At 37.6% G+C, this 20,349-nt stretch overlaps 1 protein-coding gene across 1 annotated transcript in view; it reads left to right on the forward strand.

Annotated features, from left to right (window-relative positions):
• The first annotated feature begins 458 nt into the window (after positions 1–458).
• prkd1 (protein kinase D1) overlaps positions 459–20,349 on the forward strand; it is a 41,176-nt gene continuing 21,285 nt past the window's right edge. The window contains exons 1-2 of the mRNA XM_079854401.1: positions 459–868; positions 18,584–18,722. Of these exons, the coding sequence (XP_079710527.1) occupies positions 704–868; positions 18,584–18,722 (304 nt within the window). The 5' untranslated portion in view covers positions 459–703. The remainder of the gene's footprint in view (positions 869–18,583; positions 18,723–20,349) is intronic.

Consider the following 20,349-nt stretch of genomic DNA (forward strand, 5'->3'; position numbering starts at 1 on the left):
AAATATGTCCCAAGGACAAGGATTTCAGATAGTGCCATTTTGTCCCCATAATGTAGGATTTATCAGGCCACACACACACATCAAAAACTTTGGCAACCGAATAACAAGAGATTTTCTATAGAAAATGTATCTGGTTGTTTATATTACAACTCGTAACGTGGCATTAGCAACAGCTGTTAAATAAAACAATAAGCGAAATATTCTTCTTACACTGTTGGATATGCCCCATATGGTTTTGCGGAAGTATTTTGGAGGAAAATATGGTTACCATGGCAATTTTTTATTATCAGGGAACCGACTCTATTCCATATGACCTGTAAACGAGAATAATCGCATCTATGTTTTAGAGCGGAAAGAATTAATCCATAGCACAGAAACTTTGACATTCACATCCCCGTTCGCCATTGCAGCATCATCTGAGTCTCCGTGATGAAGGAACCAGCCAGGAGGCGGTGTCTGATCAGAGCCCAACATTAAACATATCTGACGTCTATATCTCCATCATCATCGTCGCCTCTCAATGTCAAAATAACTCTTTGCATTTCTGTGCTATAGATTTTCCTTCAAATTCGCGTTTTCCGTCTGTTAACCCTCTGAACGTCTTTGGGGATCTGAAGTTTGCCTCAGTTTGCGCAACCGGTGTGTGAACTCGATCAAACAGCCCTATTTGATCGCTGTCCAGGGGAGACACCAGGGGATTCATATGAGCGTGCCTCCGGTGATCCGACCGCCGAGCCCCCTCCCGGGGTCGCAAGGCATTTCCTTCCAAATCCAGATCGGGTTGAGCCGGGAACCCGTCCTGCTGGATTCCGGCGAGTTCAGCCTGGCGCAGGTCCGAGAGATGGCATGCTCCATCGTAGACCAGAAGGTAACACTTTCCATTTTCCCCTCATGTCTCATTCATTGCCCTTTCCGTACAAACATCATAGATGTCATCCTAAATACTATTTGAAGAAATGACTGTCTGGAGTTTAGAAATAACTTTTACTTGTTACTTGCACGTTTGTTGGAAATGGGAGTTTGTCGCTTATTTTCTTTCCAAACTCACAGAATTTTAAGTTACGACGAACTTGAAAGCTTTATTTAAATATTGGCTTTTGTGTTGATATTAATATGATCTGCATTTGGTTTAGTCTGAATCTAGTCATTTAAAAGTCTGTTAGGCAGAACATACAGGCTTACAAATAACTTTCAAAATAGTCAATGAGGAAAAAAATGATGCAGTAAAATTCTTGTCAGACTATGAGTTTACTTCATAACCTGAAGCAGCAGAATCACACTGGTTGTTCTGCATTGTATTTTCCATTGACAGTGATGACGACATGGTGACGTTGGGTACTTATTGAACCAGTGAAGGGCTTGTACTAGCACACATCAGAGTACTGCAGGCCTGTCTCTCCTACTGAAATACATTATTTCAAAACTATGGAGATGTCTAGGAGATTTTTCCTTTGTTTGTTGATATTTGGGATATCCTGTCACAGTACAAACGTTCAATGTTATTTTGAGTGAACATCAGGGCAAGTAAGGAATTATTTTGGTTCACCTGACAAGATGGTTGTATAAATTGGCCTTGAACTTCATAATTAAACAGAAATTATCAGATTAAATGAATAGAAATTGCTAAACAAAACACACTACCTGCATTGTTGGTATGGAGTTGTACTATGCTTTTCTGCCATGAGATAGATATACTGCTTTGACAAAATGGCACTATAACTTTATAAGTGTAAATGGCATTAAATTTAACAATAGATTAAAACATATTCAGAGACTTTAAGAATACATGTAAGAAAAATATTTATAGTTGTGTGTCAATTTTGGCCGATTGGTCTTCCAGTAAACTGTGAATTTTAACATGAATTTGAGCTCTTATCCCCGGTTTCACAGAGGGCAGGCTTAAGCTAGTCCCAGACTAAAATGCATATTTGAGCTGTTTTAACTGAAAGCAACTTTCCATTGTTTTGTTGCCTTGGCTTTTGGCTTGCTTAGTTGGGGACATTTAATATTCAACAATAGTATTGATCTGCCTTACTTAAGGTGGACGATGACGCAATTTTCTTCTAGAAACAAACTTTGTTGTATTATATTCATGTTATCACTGTGAAGCTGCTTTGATGCAATCTGTATTGTAAAAAGCGCTTTATTTAAAGGTGACTTGACTTAACTTGTCTTAAAATGCATACCAATATTTTGTTTTATAAGGAAAGTTTATAAAAGCTACTTAAATGTCCTAATTGAACTAAGGCCTAATCCTGGCTTAGTCTAAGCCTTCTCTGTGAAACCGGGCCTTAAGGTAACAGGAGTGAAAATAATATCGTTTACCTACCTCAATTTTCTCCAAATCCTTTTTTTTTTTTTTTTCTGGAAGAGAAAAAAGTTATTTAGCAACACCCATGTCTAAGTTGCTCTTTTCCATCCTTTCCTTCTCCCAGTCAAACACAATTAATTTTTGACACAAGAAGAACTGAAGTGAAGTTTCTGTGCAGTTTAATTACCCGCCTTATATGGTGTCAAGTGTATTTTGCATCTGACTGTAGTTCTCTTGTGTATCATGAAGGCATCGGGTTTGAACTACGGTTTTCAGTGAATAACGATTTCATTTTTTCCTCACAGAACTAACTGTGTGGCTTTAGAAGACTTAGAATATAGCGAACAAGTCATGTGGACTTTGATTTGTTACCATCCACTCTTGTAAGGAAATGAGCATTCTGATAAATACCTTAAATGCTTTTCATTCTGATAAATAGGATTTGTGGTTATTGTTTCTTGTGTAATGACATGGAATGGCATGAAGGAGAAAGCCACACCTGACTACCTTTCTATGCAGTACAAGAGCATGTGAAGTGCTTACAGTAGTAATAAAGTTCAAGTCTTCTGTGTTGATTCACATTCTCAGAAATCGCATAACACAACAGTCAGATTGTCACCACCCCTTAAAATGCACATACGATGACATCTGCACAGTTATTAATATCTTTTGGCGAAAAGTGTTTTCTGTTTTGTAAGCACCTGTGCTGTGACACATCACCAGAATGACACTAGCTCCATAAATATTACGCATTGTGTGCATCTTACAAAGTTTGTGATGAGACACTAGGTGTTGACAACAACATAATTTACCACCACTATCAAACATTGGTTTCTTCCTAAATCTCTTTCTCTCCCTCACGGCTTCCTAGTTTATTCTGTGACACAAAGTGTGGAGGTTGCAGTCTGTGTTTTAAGACATACAGGTGTTAAAATACAGAGTAGTATTTTGATAAGCACAACAACAACAAGCATCATGTGATGCTCAACAAGAAACACCTTTTTTTTTTTTTTTTAGGTCTGACGTTGTCAGGATGAGTTTAGGAAAATAGAATTACTTGTTTAAATATATTTAGTAGAAAAAAACATGAATGAGAACAACAGATCTGCAACCTGGGTGCCTTCAACGCCTTGTACACGTTCTCTTGCTCTCTTGAGCATAAGCACTCAAAGCATTTAACACTTTAAATAGTCGATGTGAGATGTTGAATAAGTGTGTATGAGGTGAAGGTGACATTGTTGTGCAGACAGTCTCAAACAATGCTGTGCTTGTATTGTTTGGTTGTATGTGTTGGAATGTGTTAGTGGGATGTGGGGAGTTTATTTCGTTTTTATCCACCTGCAGCACTGTGCTGTTGTACAGGTGTTCACATGGCAAAGAACACTTAAAAATAATTCAGACAACCCAGAGATGTCACACTTCCCTTCTTTCTTTTATCTTTTATTGTTACATTTAGGGCAAGTCTGATGTGTGACAACACATGTGTGACAATATAATCCTATAACACTAGAACTGTTAAGTTTGTTCATATGTTCAATTCCCTGTCATATTATAGGCAGATTTTGTCTTTAAAGGAATAGTGACATCGCCATTTACTCATCCTCATGTTCTTCCATACCGGCATGATTTTCTCTCTTCCGTGGAACACGATAGGAGACATTTTAATAATGTACTCAAATGTCTTTTCCATGTAATAACAATAAATGGGGAATGAAGCTTTCAAGCTTCAAGAAGGACACAAAAGCACCATAAAATTTCATAAAATATTCTAAATGTGGTCCATGCAACTTGCGTGCTATATTCCATTTGATAGCTTAAGATGACTTGAAGTCAATGAGTACACTGAAAAAAATGATTCATTGACTAGTTGAATTTACTAAAAAAAATTATGTTAATTGGTTCCACATAATTCATTTTAGCTACATTTAAACAAATGCATTACGTTGAACTAAGTTCAGCTTAATGCATTTGTTTAAATGTAGCTAAAATCAATTGTGTGGAACCACTTACGATAAAAACATTTAGTAAATTCAATGAATTTACTGAAATCATTGAATTTACTAAAAAAAAATATCGTAAGTGGTTCCACACAATTGATTTTAGCTACATTTAAACAAATGCATTAAGCTGAACTTAGTTCAACGTAATGCATTTGTTTAAATGTAGCTAAAATCAATTATGTGGATCCAACTAACATAATTTTTTTTAGTAAATTCAACTAGTCAATGAATCATTTTTTTCAGTGTACTTGGTCAAATTGTTTTTGTGAAATGGATCAAATGATTGAGATAAGAGATCTGACTCAAAGGAAAGATTCATTCATGAATCTTACATCACCGCTTCTCTCTTTACTGTTATGCAGCAAGAAAAGCTACACCCTTAGAATTAAAGTTTCTTTATTGGCATCATTAGCTGCTTTTCCATCATCGGGCCAAACCATTCTCGTTGCTGAACCGTTCCATTCCGTGGCGATCCGGTACAGATATGGTTACCTTTTCCACTCTAAAGCTGATTACAGAACGCTTTAGAATGTAATACAAATGTGTCAGTTGGCGACGCAAGAGTTTACAGACAGTATGAGATGTATATAGCGACTGCTTTATGGAGGATGATCAGATATTCAGATATTTTAGATCAAAATGTGTTATAATTTAGAAATAAAAGGCATTTTTCCTAGCCTGATTTTAGCCTCTGATTTGAACACTCTGTTTGAAGGGGCGTGTCTGCTGTGAGACTTCAGTGTAAACGCCCACTGCTGTGATTGGCTGCTGTGAGACTTCAGTGTAAGTCTGTTGATCACGTGAATGAAGATCTTATCATTGCAACCTGATTGCAACGCAGTTTCTGCACTCTCACTAATGATTTCACCAATGCAAACATGATGTACGTACAGTAAGAGCTTCGTTGTGCAGTGTAACAGCGTCATTGATTTCATAACGAGTTTTGGCAAGTGTCCAGATAAACTTGCACTGTGTAGACAGCTTGGGCGACTGGAAAGGGATTGTTCTTTGATCGCTATCTGTATATTAATCACAGTTTAAGTAAGATTATTTTCATGCTACTAAGAGAAACGACGTGAAGTTGATCGTTTAGTCACTGGCTTGATTTACTGATGCATAAACAGTATTGAATGACTTTGAGAGAAAGATTATCTGTCTGAACCATAGGGTCTGAACTTGAACAATTACACATCAGAAATTCACATAACCCACTGGTTCTTCAGAGGCTCGGATGAAGGAACAAAAAAAAAATACCTTTGTGTTAATTTGTACATCCAAACACTGAGCAACTGCCATGCTTCGCTCGTTTACAAGCCATGATGTCTCTCGAAGAAAAATGATTCGGACGATGATTCGGCTGCGCAGATCCGCCTGGCCTTGAACATGGGCTGGCATATGCAAATTTTTGGAGGCGTACATATTAATGATCCCGACTGTTGCGTCACAGTCGGTGTTATGTGGAGATTCGCCTATTTTTCAGGGGTGTTTTTCAAAAACGAGATTTAAATAAGAAGGAGAAAACAATGGTGTTTGAGACTCACTGTATGTCATGTCCATGTACTGAACTCTTGTTATTTAACTATGCCAAGATAAATTCAATTTCAAATTCTAGGGCACCTTTAATTTTATTATTGTCTTGTGTTTATTTAGCTAAATAGCACGCTTGGCCAGGTACCAAGAAACTGGTAGCTAGGCAACAGACAAGTGACCTATCCTGAGTGGCGACGTCACTACACGCATTCTACCAGCACGGTTGGCAAACCATACTGAGAATTCCAGCACGAATAATCATGACGTGCTGAATCAAGCTCTAGTGGAAATATAACGGGAACCCTTCCTAACTGTTCTTAGAACCGCTAGGCCCGACAGTGGAAAAGTGGCTATTGGTTCCATCAAGTACCTTTAACATTCCTGACACCTTTCCATTGCACATAATGTTCTTTATAGTGGAAAAGGTTCTGTAGATTGTAGATAAACTATATGAAAAAATATATATATTTTAAAGGGGTCCTATTATGCTTTTTCATTTTTTCAACTTTAGTTAGTCTGTAATGTTGCTGTTTGAGCATAAAAAAAAAGATCTGTAAGGTTACAAAGCTCAAAGTCCACTCCAAAGGGAGATATTTTATTTAACAGAATACACTTTCCAAGAACTACAACAAACAACTTATTTGGACTACAGTGCGTTTTTTCCGTGGTTTGTGAAGTCATAATGTTACTCATTTAAATAATCCCTGCCCACAGAATACGCAAAAAGGGGGACGAGCCATGGTTGAGCTGCACTAGAGAAGACAGTGTTGTTTCTATGCAAAGAGACACTGTTTTTCCACCCCGTTTCCAAAATTCATTATTTTGACCTTCCTATGGCTGATTTTAAACAGTTCCTGAACATTATAACCCCAACGTTTATCTGTGTGATGCACATTTTACTGAGAACAGCTTCCAGAACCTCAGATGAGAATTAATCATGGCTTAAATCATGATTACTGTTTGATTACTGTTTATATTACCGTTTTCCTACAAATATCATGATTAAATGGTGTATAACGTATCTAAAATTGATAAGAAATTACAACAACAAAAAAATACCACTCTGAAACGTCCTGTGAAATCCGTGCTTGCAGAGTCCGTGCTTGAAATCTGTTCTGCACGATCCTCTTGTTTGTTAACATTCTTAAGTTTGAATCTGGCTTGAATTGGTTTGAAATTTACCCCATCCTTAATATTTACACCCGAGCAGATGAAACTCGCGGTTATTATAATGAGCGTGAGATTTCCCGAACACGCCGTGCAAATCACAACACACTGGGCCAGCTAACCAATCACAGCACATTTCATATTTCGGAAGGAGTGGCTTCATCGAAACAGGAACTAAAGACGTATTAGAGCCAGACTGGGGAGAGATGTGCTGTAATAATATCAAATATGTAAAAAATAATGTGTTTTTTGAACAATCAAGCAAGTACTCCCCAATAACAAAACCAAGACTTAAAATGGCATAATAGGACCCCTTTAAGAACTATTCACTGAAAAGTTATTTGGAGAACCTAAAATGGTTATTCTATGGCACTGCTGTGAAAACCACCTTTTTGGGGTTTTCAGTTCATATTGACTGGTCTGGTCTGTTCCTCATGCTAAACTATTCATATAACTTGAGAAGACTTTGAATATAATGCATGAGTAGTATGGCTAATTTTTAACTTTTATATTGTTTTTGGTAATTTTCAGTTCTCACTTACTGTCATTACATTGAATATATTTTTAAATCACCTTTTGTGTTCCATAAAAAAGTCAAACGTCTTTTGAACGACATGAGGGAGAGTAATTATATCATTTAGCATAACTTTTCCTTAATGGACAAGATGTTCCACACTTAAGTTGGCCTTGGAAATCAAGGCCACAAACAAATAATGTTCATTTATTATCTGAGCCAGTGCTTTAATACAGCAGAGGACAACAAATGTCTTTTGAGCTGTAAGGATCAAGGACCATCCTTGGTCAGATCACAAGAAGTCAAGAAAGGTGGACCAAGACTGCTTGACCATGAAGCAACTGAAAGAGTGTAATAGCTTATATTGTCATTTTATGAGCAGAGCATGAGAATATTAGCTGCAATGAAACTCTTCACAGCAGAGTCAGATGGATGGGGGGAAATTATTTAGGATTGAGTGAAAATGATTTTCTATGATTACTCAGAATTGTCTTTGATGAAATGACAGTCGTTCAAACTTGGAATGGGAAAGACAAACACTTATAAAAAAACAATATTTGAAAAAAAAAAAAAAATCACTCCATACCTTTACCAAGAAATATACAACAAAAAGCAACAAAGGGCAGCAATATGACCTGATCTTAGGCAGAAATAAAAACTCTCTTTACCATCTCCTCTTCTTTCTCACATTGACAAAAGTCCTTAGTGCTATCAAGGGCCTGCTTAATAGACTGTGAATCCATTAGTCGATTAGTGCTCTGGATTATCAGGCTTAATTAAAGTGATAGCGCCTTTGTTTGAAGTTTGCACCTTTTTGCATTACCGCTCCTCAAAGTGTTCTTATTAATCAGCGGGGCTGCCGCACTCTTCATGCTAAGCGCTAACCGATCCATTGCTCAGTCCATAGCATAGACGCGGCTGGCAGATGAGCATAGCTGATGACGGCTGTGTGGAACAGCTACTTGTGTTTGACGAGTGATTTCATGTCATCCTAATGCATCCATCACGGGTCTAATACAAGTGAAAAAAAGATCCTTGTATTCGTGGAGCTAAGTTTAATGGAGTCTTTCTGTAAACGCGCATAAAAGACCTGAAGTGTATTTTGCACATTGTAACAATGAAATAGCCTCCAAAATGTAGATTTTAACGCAATTATACATTTACATTGCCTAAGACATTATATTTGAATTATCGATATTAGCTTATATGGTCATCTCACCAGCACTGTTCTTTCTATGTGAGTCTTTCTAGTTGCTTGGCAACTGATTATGATTGCCTGTGAAGTACTTATCTGAGTGCCATTATGATGACGAGAGCCATGTGTGGTGGGGTCACGCACTCACACACACACACACACACACACACACACACACACACACACACACACACACACACACTCACACACACACTCCCACACTGGGGTAAGAGATGAGAGCTGCACATAGCCCATTGTTAAGCAGCTGTTTTGGAGAGTATTCAAAGAGCTTTCATTATCATGAGATACATGACGGTGTGCATGTGTGTACGCCTGTTTTTGAGGACCGTGGCTTCATAGCGTCTCATTCATCTTGTTTTTTTTGTTTCAACAATGTGTAGCGGTGCTGCAAAACACTCTTTGGTCTTTAAACCAGTCAGGTGGCTGAATGGATTCTTGCTGTCGTATATAATGATGTGGCTCTGGCGAAATAGTCATGAAATGTTTCCTGGGTAAGGTGGACCGATGGAGTTTCAGTTTTGCTCTTTCATTTAATAGCATTATTGAGAAATGGATTCTCATGCTGTCCAACATGGACATAAGAAGGAAAGTTAACAAAGAAACTTGTTAATTGCTTTCAGTAATAACGTAATCACATATTGCAGTAATTGAAATGACTAAAAATATGTAGTGTTTGTCTCAGTGTCAATGCAGTTTAATGGGAGGTTACGTTGTTTTCATGGGTGTTCAGGCAGGATTGGAAAACACAATTATCTCTTCAGGATAACCAAGCACAAACATGGTCATGTATAGTGTTTTATTTTTTACATCCAGTCACTGTAAAAAATCTCTTACAAAAAGGTATACACGAGTCATTCATGTTGAACCTTAAGCATCAGCATGTACTTTACAGACCAAGTGTCTGATTTATTAAAGCATTTAGCATCTTTGAAATTTTTGGGTCAGTGATGTGATGCTTGTTTTTGTCCAATCTATCAGTATAGATAGTATACAGTGCAATGCATAAGTGAATACACCCATGCTAAAGTTGACTAAAAAGAGGAATAAAAAATCATATTTTGGAAATTGAACTTAATGCCTTAATTTAAAAAATTAGGAAAAATCCAACCTTTAAGGACACCAATTTTCTTTGTGAATGAATAATGTATCGTAAATAAATAAATGTTCTTCCTTAAAATACATGGTGCATAAGTGAGTACACCCCTATGTTAAATTCCCATAGAGGCAGGCAGATTTTTATTTTTAAGTATTTTTTTTTCATTTTTTTTTCAGGATACTATGCATCCTGATAAAGTTCCCTTGGCCTTTGGAATTAAAATAGCCCCACATCATCACATAGCCTTCACCATACCTAGAGATTGGCATGGTTTTATTTCAGTTAGCCTAAAAGCTAGTTTGATTTGCATTGAGTGATGATCTTATGGAAAGTACCCCATGCCAATCTCTATGGTGAAGGCTATGTGATGATGTGGGGCTATTTTAATTCCAAAGGCCAAGGGAACTTTATCAGGATGCATAGTATCCTAAAATTTTTTTTAAAAAAATACTTAAAAATGAAAATCTGCCTGCCTCTATGGGAATTTAACATAGGGGTGTACTCGCTTATGCACCATGTATTTTAAGGAAGAACATTTATTTATTTAGGATACATTATTCATTCACAAAGAAAATTGGTGTCCTTAAAGGTTGGATTTTTCCTAATTTTTTAAATTAAGGCATTAAGTTCAATTTCCAAAATATGATTTTTTATTCCTCTTTTTAGTCAACTTTAGCATGGGTGTATTCACTTATGCATTGCACTGTATATATAAAAAATGCAATTCATAATGCATTTAATACACCTCTTCAATGATGAGCATGTTTTTACTGAAATAAAATGAAGAACAAAATCACGACATGTTAACTAACTCTCATTAGAGTTTTAGTAGAATATTAGTAGACTGTCTGCTTAATATCTGCTAACACTTTATTTTGATGCTCTCCCAACAGACATTCTACTGACTATAACTAAATTTGCAAATATATGTCAGCTTAATCTACTAACACACTTAGTCTACTTATACTCAACAAATACTCCGAGTTAGTTGACATGTAGGTGCAACGTATTGTCAAAAGAACATCAAAATAAAGTGTAATCTTTTTGAATTTAAATAAAAAATTTCCTATTTGGGAATTTATTTTATTTTTATTTTATTTAATGTCCATTTTACTGTAATTGTTACATGACCAACCCCATTAAAACTAATACTTTTATTCAGCAAGGATCAAAAGTGATAGATTTCAAATAAATGCTGTTCTTTTAAACTTTCTATTCATCAATGACAAAAAAAAAAAAAAAAGTATCACAGTTTTGACAAAAATATTAAGCAGCTCTACTGTTTTTAACATGGATAATAAGAAATGTTTCTTGAGCACCAAATCAGCATACAGTATCATAATGATTTCTGAAGGATCATTTTTAAAATATTTTTTTCTTATATTTTTCCTTATATGTAATTGATTAATAAAACATGTACGAGAGCGGCACATGCAACAATTTATAAATATAAACAGCTTTGATAATCTCCCTTAGGGGTCTCTACATGTTTAAACAAACTGAAATGAGTGCCAACTTCAATAAAAATGTCACTTTAACTGCTTAAGAATTTAATTGTTCTTTAATCTCATAAAACTACTGAAAGTGGTACAGTGATTGCAGAAGAAAGCTTGGCTTACGTATTGTTTCATGATTGTTGCACCTCATGCTGTGTGAGGGAGTCCAGTTCACCTTGTCATAGGCAAAATATCGAAATTATAAAGTCAATTTAGAGGTGTACCACCCGCTAAGCCTGTCATGCTATTTTAATGATCTGCTGTAGCACCTCAAAGCCCAACAGAACTTGTGCTGTCTCCAGCCGAGTGCACTTTGCCAAGGGTTAGTTAGTGGGCATGTCTGCACTGAGGAAGAGAGCTGTAAAATACTCACTAATAAAGTGTGAACATACAGCTATTAGGGTGACAATGAGAATCTTAGCAGCCCTAAAAGAGAGCTGTAATTAGATACAGTGTGCAGTCTCATCTTATAGTGTCGCTCATCCAGATGATTCTCCACAGGATTATGCACATGGAAATGTACAGTATGTGAGTGTATGTACAGTAATTGAGACCTAAACATCTTTACCATCTCAATGTTTAGGGCTTGATTTTAAAAAAATCAATGCTCTACTCCTTTTTGGCCCATCTCGTGCAAATTCTAGTAAAATTAGTCATTTTAAATCATCACTATAGATTCAATTAAAGGCATAGTTGACCCCCAAAAAGAAAACTGTAATTACTTACTCCCCCTAATGTTGTTACAAACCTATTTCTTCTTTCTTCTGTGAAACATAAAAGAAGATATTTCTGATATATACAGTGAAATCACTTGAATCCAAAACAAAATATTGACTTTCATTGTATAGCCAAAAGAACACTGACTAATACACATATATACACACACACACACACACATACATATGTGTTCCTTTTATGTTCCACAGAAGAAAGAAAGTAATACAGGTTTGGAATGACATAAATGACAGAATTTCATTTTTGCACTCAGAAAAAAAGGTACAAAAGCTCACTGGGGTGGTACCCTTTCAGAAGGTACACCTTTGTACCTAAAGAGCGGATATTGGTACCACGAAGGTACATAGTGGTACTAAAAGTGTACATTACCTAAACGGTACATAGAATGTTTTCAAGGGTACCATGACCGTCCCGGTGACAGCTTTTGTGGGTGTAACTTGCTTGAGATCTTAATACTATATGATACATCATATGATGAACCTTGTTATAACATCTTGATCCAGCAGCCATGTCTTTGGCAGAACACCTGGTTGTTTCCTTGTGTGTGTGTGTGCGCGCGCGTGTGTGTGTGTGTATAGGGTGTATAAATAGAGGAGCAGTGCTCCAATAGTATTGATCAGTGGTTGTTACAGCACAGCCAGCAGCTACTAACCTGCAGACTACACATGGCTCGGGCAGACCAATTGACTGATGGTGGTTATGGTTCATGCTGTCTAGGCTCATTGACTGGCTCTCTGTGAAATCTAGTATGTTTGGTGTTCTGGTAGATGTACAAAGCCATGTATTTTATTTGATAAAATACAGTGACACACAATCCTTCAGAAATCTGTTGATTTTGTGCTCAAGAAACATTTCTTTTTATTATCAATGTTGAAAACACGTGTGCTGCTTAATCTATTTGTGGAAACACTGATATCTTTTTTTCAGGATTCTTCAAAAGAACAGCATTTATTTTGTAACAGTGTAGTAGTCTGAATGGTAATGTTAATGTATATAGTCTTTTTTCACATTGCTGCTATACATGATTTTAACTCAATGCACACTTTTGTTTCTTTGCTCTAAATATGTGTAATATTATTTTAAATATTTTTTTAATAATACATTTAAGTTAATGTAAGCTTTACATTTAAGGTAGCATGCGTGATGTGTGGAAGTATGACAGGAACTATAAGAGCTAACTGTGTCATAACATAAAGCATCTATAGATTATTTTAAAAAGAAAAGAAAATACAACTATCCCTTAAACAACACAACTGTGTGCACAGTCCTTTATTGGTGCTTCAGTTACAGCCTTCTTAAATAAAATAGCTTCAAGTCTTCAGCCACATCTTTAAGACATGTTTTGGAAAGCATAATATTGCAAATGATATTTCTCAGTACAAAGCGTTCTCCCTTCTGGCACGTTCATACAGTTTCTCACAGCAAACTGCACTGCCAAAGTTACAACAGTGTTAAGTTCATTACACTTCACCCAACCACTCTGAATTTACTTATGGTGAAACTAATGGAATAAATCAAGATGAAACTCTGAGAACTCCTCTAGAAGTGCCAGGAATTATTGTGACGAGTCAAATGGATGAAAACACCAATGATGAAATCAGTTTTACTGTGTAAAGAAAATAAATAAATAAATAGCCTATATATATATATATACATGTTACATGGTATTGCATCTGCTTACCATTTATATACGTATGTGTACCAAATATGAGAGCATGTCACCCTTTTCCTTGAGGTGCAACGCTTGACTCACTCATGCTTTGAATGCACAAAATGGCTTGCAATATTTCATGGAAACAAACCACCCTGTTCTACTGACTTTGGCACAGTGTGCACAGCTTAATCTCTTGTGCTCATAGCCTCTTGGTTATTTATTATCCTCAAAACTGATTACAAGACGAAGGTCTGTGCGTCACGGGTGTCTGTTCTTCTACTGGCATGGATTTCGTAGCCTAATATAGTTAGACATCATCACCGCATATGCGCTACTGTGGTTGTTGTCATCTTTGTTGTTGATAACCCACATCTTTAGCCTGCAATTCTCCCTGCAATTTGTGCTTGTTTTGAAGTGAAGTGTCACATAAACCACCCTGATTTTGCATCAAGTTAATATTTTGTGTTGTTTTCCCTTCACTTCCCATACGTCTTCCATGATGGAACATGTGTGAGGCATGGCTCTGATGTCAAAGGGCCGCCCTCGTACATCCCAGTGTTTGCTTTAGCTCCATATATACCCTGTGTCAAACATGTCTACTTCCCAACATCCACTTTATTTTTAACGTAAGAGAGAGCACGGCCATTTTTTACCTAAATGGGCTTCCATTGTCATCCACTCCTAGTTATTTTTTTCTATACAAAACAGCTTGTTATATTAGTGTTTATTTCTTTTACTTTAATGTATTGTTGTAATTATAAACACACTGGCTTGTAGTGCAAATAGTTTTAACGTTTAGTGCACATTGTTGTACTTCTAGTTATTTGCCAGTGAATCGAACGCTTCACAGATTCTCAAAAAACAGCTTACTACCACTTTAACTGTTTATAATATAATAACCCTATAATAATACTTTTTGCAAAATATGGTGGATATGCGGAAAACATATTATTTCCGAATTCATAGTATTTATAAACCAGTAAGCAAAACGTACTTGGATGACCTACTGCTTTTGCAGAGATTTTGAAGTGCGCATCCAATGGACACTTCACTGTACATCTGGATTTTCATTACATTCATACTATATAGAACATACATTTAAACAGTGGGCAAGCAAGTTCTTATCAGGGTTATTATAGTTAACTAAAACTAAAATCATAAAAAAAAATTAACCCTGGGTCATTCTAAACCCTGGGTAAAAGGAATCCTGGGTTATCTTTATTCATGTTTCACACTGCTCATATTATACCCGGGGTTAACAGTTAATCCTGGGTATTCATAAGCTGTTATGAAACAACGGCTTATGAATACACAGGATTAACTGTTAACCCCGGGTATAATATGAGCAGTGTGAAATTCCCAACTGCACATTCCCAACGTCCTTATTTGCATATTTGATGTGTCACTGTTACTGACTGGACGAACACAGCACATGACCTGTTTACATAAAGGTTCTAGCAACGCGCATCCTCATATTACACATTGTTGAGGTAAGAAGGTAAGAATGAAACGGTATTTTCTTCACTCCAATTGTCACGTTTTCCATCACATTTTTCCTATCATACGCAGAAACCACTGTTTCCATGACTGCCCAAAGCACGTGAATATAAGGCACGCGATTGGTTGTTGTTTGCTAAGCATCTAGTTCTAACACCATATAATTTCACACTGTACACGTTTGGCACCGCAATGCAGAATTAACACCACAAAAGCTCCAGAACAGGGTTTCAAAACCCTGGATAAAAGGCGGTGCTAACCCCTATTCTAAATTACAAGTGTGAAATTCTCCTACCCAGGGTTAAAAGCGGTGTTTAGAACGACGATAACCCGGGGTTAAGCGCAGTGTGAAAAGCCTTTATGTGATTTCGGGCATTTTGTGTGCATGCTAAGCTAACAGTAGGTTAATATATCAATGCAAAGTTTAATTGATTGCAAATCATCTAACATATCCATATGCACATCCACCAAGATATGAAAATGTATTTATACATGCTAAAGCTTAATTGTAATAGCTGTAATCCATTATGTATTTTATATGTAATATAATGCACGTATCACAATATGACAACAGGTTGATATCATTAGTTTGAGTAATTAAAGGGCTAAGGTTCTTTAGGATGTCAAAGCTTCGCTGAGAGGAAGGAACTGCGCTTTAGCGTTAAGAGCAGGGCATTGAGCCTGGTATGGCGTAGGCGAGAGGGGGTTGACAGTTAGAACAGATGATTCACTCCTTACGAGCTTTCAGAGTGCTCGCTTGCTCTTTCTCTCTGCTCGTCCATCTTTCTCCTACCCTTTTTTTCCCCAACATACCTGCCTTTTTCGACACACACAAGTGCTCGCTCCACCCTGACAACCAGCTTCAGCAACCAGTTGTTTAAAGGGAAGACAACATCCAAATTGATGCTCTTCTCGCTGCGCTAGCCTGTCATCTATAAAACACATACAGAGAGATGGCAGAAAATGACAGTCATGAAAGACCATCAAGCGAGGGGGTCTGGGCAGCTCTCTTAGAGGCAATAACAGAGTTATTGTCAGAGGATTCCACCGATCGGAGCCAGACATCTCCCAAGGGGTTAATGACAAGGATCGGTGTGTCTTTGGCTTTGATGGCTCAGACATGCAGCAGATATATGTGCATCCATTTGTGCCAAACAAATGAATAGTGCTCAATCAGGAAAGAGCCTTGGGTGTCCGCTGCCATGACAACCCACACTGTTACAGTGAGGCTGCTGTCATGGTGACCTCAAAAGCACACTTGCCTCTGTGTATCTTCATTGTGTAGCACTCATTAGAGCAAGACAAGAAGGGTAGGAATCTGCACAATTAAACCACGAAAAGAAGGAAAAGGACAACAGATAGTCCGTCCCGCAAGTGGTGTCGAATTGAATCTAATAAACGCTGTAATGTTGTGTGAGTCTGTGTGTGGTGCTCGAATCTAATTTCCATGCTTTGGTTTGGAATGTGTGCTTGCGGTGGTATGCTTTTAAAAGGCGAGTCTACCGCCTTACTCTGTAACCGTATGATATGCTAACAGCGCGTTTTGGTGCAGTGTGTACATCTTGTGTGGGCGTTCGGAGGTGAGCTCCTCTGCCGGGTTGCTAAAAAATGATAGAGTCATCTCTATTTTCTCCAAACCAGTGCACTAGAAGCATTAGCTCTGATCAAATGTTCTTTAGAGGATCTTACTATAAAATGGCACATTTGGAATTGTGACACGGCTATTCAACTGGATTGGGAACAAGGCGAACGATTAGTGTTCAATCTGTTAACCTGTAGTCTGATAATCATCATATGCTTTCACAGTCTGTTAGCATCCAGATATCTTGGATGGAGACGCTTTATAATCCCACAGTTGCTTTCTCAATGTTAGTCATTGCTGCTCGGTGTCTCTATTTAGAAATTGGATTTTTTCCACATTCGTTCACTTCCTATTCAGCTGCCATACTTTGCTTTCTGTAGATGCCTCTTTAGAAATCTCATTTGAAGCAGCTTCCTGAATTTTTGTACATTTAAATGCATACAGGAATATCAGGCACATACATACTCTCAGCTGCTATAAAGACTAAAGCAAAATTGAGCAATTTAAGAGCTGGGACCAGTTGCATAAACTTAAAGGGATGGTTCGGAGTAAAATCAACCTAGGGTCCTTTGCACCATGACCTCCAGCCAAACACCCCCCCCAGAAGCCTTTTTTTCCCTTGGTCGAACATTATTAAAGTTAGAGCTTATTTTGAAATATCAGCCGGATGGCTTGGCTAATGGAACCTAGGATGTATCTCGTAAATTACCCCACTAATAATGCCCAGAATGGTACCAAACTTCTACAGTAGTACAAATAGGTTCTGTACTCATAAAACAAGGCATTGGATAGTTTGTAAGTACATCAGGAGTTTATTTAAATAACACTTGCCTGACGGCTCATGCTACTGCTAACCCGGACGTCGACGTCACTTCATTGATTTGGGAAAAGCACGAAAAAGTCCTGGCAGAAAGCGATGCATAAGGATGTAGTGTAACGACGAATTATTATTTTTTCCGAAGTGTTGACAGCTTAGTGTTAACTATAATTGTTGCAGACTGGTACTACCAACAAAATATTAGTGCATTCCTGGAACTGGGCGTCGTTACACTACATTACGTCCCGTGTCTTTATGTGTGGTATTTCAGTAACCGATACTCAACACAGAGTTCAATACCAGCATATTCTGGATGAATGAACTTACAGAATAATATCAATGCAGATGTAAAGTTCAAACAAGTTCATAGTGACAGCTAGAGAAGTTTTGATTTGTGATCTCTTTGTTTGTGGTATAATAAAACCCAAGTAGCTTAGATGCGAGTACCCTTTGTGAATTGTGTAGGTTTGAATTGCCATTACCTGCAGGCCTTCTCTGCAGTGTTGCTGCAACTCAACCCAGCAGGGATCAATAGGGAATGAGGCTAGTGAGCCATTTCCCCAGCGGTCTACATGGGTCAGTCAATATGTTGCTCTCTTCTTTTGACATTGGATTGATTGCGAGGCTGCTGTTTGTAAAACTGTTTAGGAGCAGTCAAAAAAGAGAAAAAAACCAAAAGCATTTAATGCTATAAATCGGTTTTTGTCATTAAGGTTTGTCCCATGAGCGATCATAATGTGTTTTCTGAGTACTGGTACTTTTTTTTATAACTGAATGAAAAGCTTCAGGTATGAGAAATGGTGTCTGCAATTTGAATGTGTGGGGAGGGCTTTTAGATGCATTATATGTCTGGCATCAGTAGACAAGCATTTCATGTAAGCTAACCATCATAAACTACACACCACCCACTCAATGGAGTCCTTACTCAGTAAAAAAACCTGACAGACATCATTTTTCTTCCATCACAGTTCCCAGAATGTGGCTTCTATGGGATGTATGAAAAGATTCTTCTTTTCCGTCATGATCCAAACTCTGAGAACATTCTGCAGTTGGTGAGGTGCGCGGCTGAAATTATGGAGGGAGACCTGGTGGAAGTCGTCCTGTCAGGTAAGTGTCGTGTTCAATAGTTTTTGCTCAGCATGTAGTCATGCCCCTAGACACATATGTACATCCATCGTCTTCTTATTTGTGGTGTAACGCATTGATTTATAGATCAGTTAGACAAGACACTGTGACTTTGTTGCAACGCCGGCAAAGTTTTTGCAGTCTGCCACACACTGTAGTGCGATTCCTGTGCCATTTCTGACTGTTTTTGTCTCTTAGTCCTTCCATTTCCCACTCTGGAAAAGTTGATGCGCATCCAAGTTTTGATGCCTTACCCGGTGTGAAAACCGGAGTTGCTTTGCTGAGGAAGCGATGGAGGTATCGCATTTGACACTGCTAAAGTGTTTCTCCAAACACTTGGCAGGCCTTCCCCTCCCTTCCTTCCTCCCCCTCTCCTCCCTGTGCTATGTCAGGTAATTGAGTGAAGTCTATTCTGACGAGATAAAGCAGGGACTGACACCTCCTCCACCCCCCCAGCCTCTCTACCAGGTCTGGTGTGTTTCTCTGTACAAGTGCGTGTCTGTGACAAGATGAATCAGGTGATTAACACACCCAGATGCACAAATTCTCATAGACGAGCCTTTGGGAGCCTGGAGTAACACTTCTCAATGACACACTTGAAAGCTGCTTTCACTGTAAAGTAACATAGAAGAGTTTTATAACTGTCACAAAAGTAAGGTCAACGTTTATTAATTATGACACCCCTAGAGGGACCCTGTGCGATTGTCTCGTCACTATTCTCAGAGGATTATTATAATTTCACCAGTTACTGCACTGTAAAAAATTTGTAACCCTCCCAAATCAAAAATTTCAAGTGACCGATAACATCTAAATTTTTCAATTGGCCCAAGTGAAATTCTGTAAATTATAAAATTAAATTTACAGATTTTCACTTGGGCCAATTGAAATTTACAGAATTTCACTTGGGCCAATTGAAAAATTTAGATGTTATCGGTCACTTGAAATTTTTGATTTGGGAGGGTTACAAATTTTTTACAGTGTGACGCAAAATTAAACTGCGTCTTAGTGAATCAACAGCTATGTTTCCATCCAAAGTTGCGAATTTAACTTGTGCGCAAAATGGGAATATCGCATAAAACATTTGTGAGTAAAGCACCGTTTCCATCCAGTAAGCCGAAGAGAGCAAAATTGTCACTTATACTGATAAACTGGCGCTAAGTATCAATAAGAAAAATGGAAGTTGCTGCAGGAGGAGAAGCCACTGTATATAATTTTCGCATATAATAAATTACTTGCACCTCAGAGCGTGTAGACGAAATACAATATGTTATCTTGTTTCTGCATGCCTGCTGTAAGACAGTTCTGGCAGCTAATGATACCAAACCACTTTGACAGACTTCAGGCATTTCAGAATGACAAAAACAGCATTTCAGATGCTCTGCAACAAGATCGATCTGCTGGTTAGTCCAGTCATGGCAAAGTCACATGACTTTTTTTTTTGATGCGAATCGAGGAATTTATTCGGTAAATGGGTTGCCATCGTAGTTTATGTACATGTTTTCTTGTCGAATAAAAAAAAATGGATCCGACTCAATTGAACGCATACGTTTTTTTTAGGGCTGTCAAAAGATTAATCGCGATTAACCGCATCCAAAATAAAAGTTTGTTT

This window comes from Squalius cephalus (genome assembly GCF_949319135.1).
Source record: "Squalius cephalus genome assembly, chromosome: 20".
Taxonomy (NCBI): Eukaryota; Metazoa; Chordata; class Actinopteri; order Cypriniformes; family Leuciscidae; genus Squalius; species Squalius cephalus.